This window comes from Cannabis sativa, chromosome 8 (genome assembly GCF_029168945.1).
Source record: "Cannabis sativa cultivar Pink pepper isolate KNU-18-1 chromosome 8, ASM2916894v1, whole genome shotgun sequence".
In the NCBI taxonomy this organism is placed as follows: domain Eukaryota; kingdom Viridiplantae; phylum Streptophyta; class Magnoliopsida; order Rosales; family Cannabaceae; genus Cannabis; species Cannabis sativa.
The window spans coordinates 37471746-37474163 of NC_083608.1; the positions used below are offsets into that span (position 1 = coordinate 37471746).

The window sequence follows — 2418 nt, forward strand, 5'->3', positions numbered from 1 at the left end:
TTCCCATGGCCGAAGCTAGGTCATACAATTGTCTGTTCTTCTTTTAAGTCTTCTACTTTTTTCAATTTTCTCGAGTCTACTGTTTGTATTGTTCTGCTCTTGTTTCAATTCGTAATTTATTTATACACATATTTTGTTTCAAATTTTTCATCGTTGTATTGTAGGATACAAGTCCCGTTGCTTATGAAAAGAGATTAAAAAAGCAAAAAAAAAAAAAAAAGAAGCCACAATTGACTTATAAAATTATAGTCTCCATTAGAGATTTCTTACAACAGGAAATGAAATTCACTAGAATATAAAGTAAGAAACACCATTAATGGTAATTCTTAACATGCCCGTAATATATATATATATAATAAGGGTACATTTTTAGACATGAAAGCTTAATAGGATATTCTCTATTAATTTTTGGTTGATAATTTAAGAGGGACTGACTGATTGGGTTGAGTCCTTTCACTGAAGCTTGAGGTTTCTCATCCTGAAATGGAAAACATATTTAAATAGATGAGCATTAATTAGGATTATATAATATTATATATATAGCCGAACAAGAAAGATATATGAGTTGTAAGAGTCAGTTACAAAGTACAGTTTGTTTGATACTCATGATCATATTGGTCATTCTAGATATAATTTGCGTGAGTAAGAAAAGATGAACATAAAAAAGAAGCTCAATCATATTAAGTTACGCCGGCAGGTTCGTAAGATATATATACTATTTATTGAGGCATTGTTCTGTTAAAGTTGAAGAATATACTAGCTATTAGAGTCAAAGTCTTGGAGAATCTTGGAGCATATATAAAGTATTTAGATATGATTTTACTGAAAGGTACTTTTACGTTTCTTTAAGGACCTACTACATCGATGTAAATTGGAAATGGATTTAAATAACTTAAAAATCTGGCTTTGAGGCATGCATATTCAAGTACCATAAAAGGCTAAGTTAGTCAAGAGAAAGTGTCCTTTTTTACGGTAGATATGGCATTAAGTATGTGTGAAAAGTGTGGTGCTTTTAAAGCCATCGTGGTTAAATAATATTATTTTCCGAATATGGTAAAATAATAGGCAGTATATAAATGTGTTATGTTTAGGTCCATGGAATTAAGGTTGGAAACTAGTACCTCTTTTCATCTTCGTTTGTGCTGCCTTGGGTACTCCCTCCAGTTGTCCTATAGTTTGGGAATGGGACTTGGCCTGACTCAATATGCTTGACATCTTCCACAAGGAGTTCATAGTGCCTTTTCACTTCCTCCGGGGTCTTACCCCCGACCGCCTTCGCAACATTGTACCAACGGTCAGGGGTGTCCTTGTCATACACAGCTAAAGCCTTCTCAAAAGCTTTGTTCTGTTTCACAGTCCAAGAGCCACGAGATGATATTGAACTAGATGCCATTATTACTGAAATTTGGTGTTAATTATAGGGACTGATGATTCAGCAATGAAATCAGCAAATGGTCTAGTGTAAGTTTTACAGAAGCAAAAGCAGTTTCGAAGTTGGAATAAGAAGAAGAAACTAAATAAAACAGGTGAAGAGAAGAAAAAGCTTATATATTGAGAAGGGTGACAAAGGTAATGAAGAGATATGAAGACTCAATCAAGTCCAGGGTTGATGAGCAAAGAAGTATGAGTGCATGCTTTTATAAGCGGGAGAAGAGCAAGGGAAGGTGGGGTAGCACTATTGGCAACAAAAAATGGACTAAAATTTAAATGATGTGTATACTTAGGAACCACAAAATGAAGGAGGACAATTGTGAAGAAGAAGAATATAGGAGAATCAGTACTATCAAGAATTGTTATGATTAATATATAAATAATGTAATATGATTATACTATTCATCGTCTCGTGGCATTATAACTAATTAAGCCATGAAGATTAAAACAGTATATATGTGATGATAGATTCTATATATACGTCAAAACACTGATATCTAAAAACTAAAAAGTGGTGGCTTATAACTATGAACTAATTCAACTGGCAAATTCACGCAGTTCGGCTTTTACCTTGTGTGCAAAAAGGCAAAAGAGGGAGGAAAAAAATATTTGGAGATAAAATTGAAGTTTTTTATTATTATTATTATTATTATTATTTTATTTTCCTATTGCATGCTACGAAACATTTAATATATTTTCATTTTAGAGCATTGCTATTAGGTACCAGTGGTGTCTAGTACATTCTCGACATGTTGCGTTACGATTGACTAACGATATTTTAAAAATTATTATATTAAATTATATAGGATCCAATACTTAATTGGACCAATAGCGATATTAACACATAGGATGCCTTTAACATTTCTCTTCATCTTATTATGTTTTCTATGATGATGTCATTTGGTTGTTTGGTTGGATTCATACGAGAGGGATATCTTCACAATGCCCAAAAAAAAGAGAAATAATTGAGTGTTAGAAAATTAGTGT

At 32.5% G+C, this 2418-nt stretch overlaps 1 protein-coding gene across 1 annotated transcript; it reads right to left on the reverse strand.

Moving 5' to 3' along the window:
* Positions 1 to 221: 221 nt before the first annotated feature.
* On the reverse strand, positions 222 to 1921 carry LOC115700854 (protein RADIALIS-like 1). The gene is made up of 2 exons (XM_030628519.2): positions 1122 to 1921; positions 222 to 478 (listed from the first exon to the last, which is right to left on the reverse strand). Exons 1-2 carry the CDS (start codon positions 1391 to 1393, stop codon positions 454 to 456), a joined length of 297 nt encoding a protein of 98 aa, XP_030484379.1. The 5' UTR covers positions 1394 to 1921; the 3' UTR covers positions 222 to 453.
* Positions 1922 to 2418: the final 497 nt, after the last annotated feature.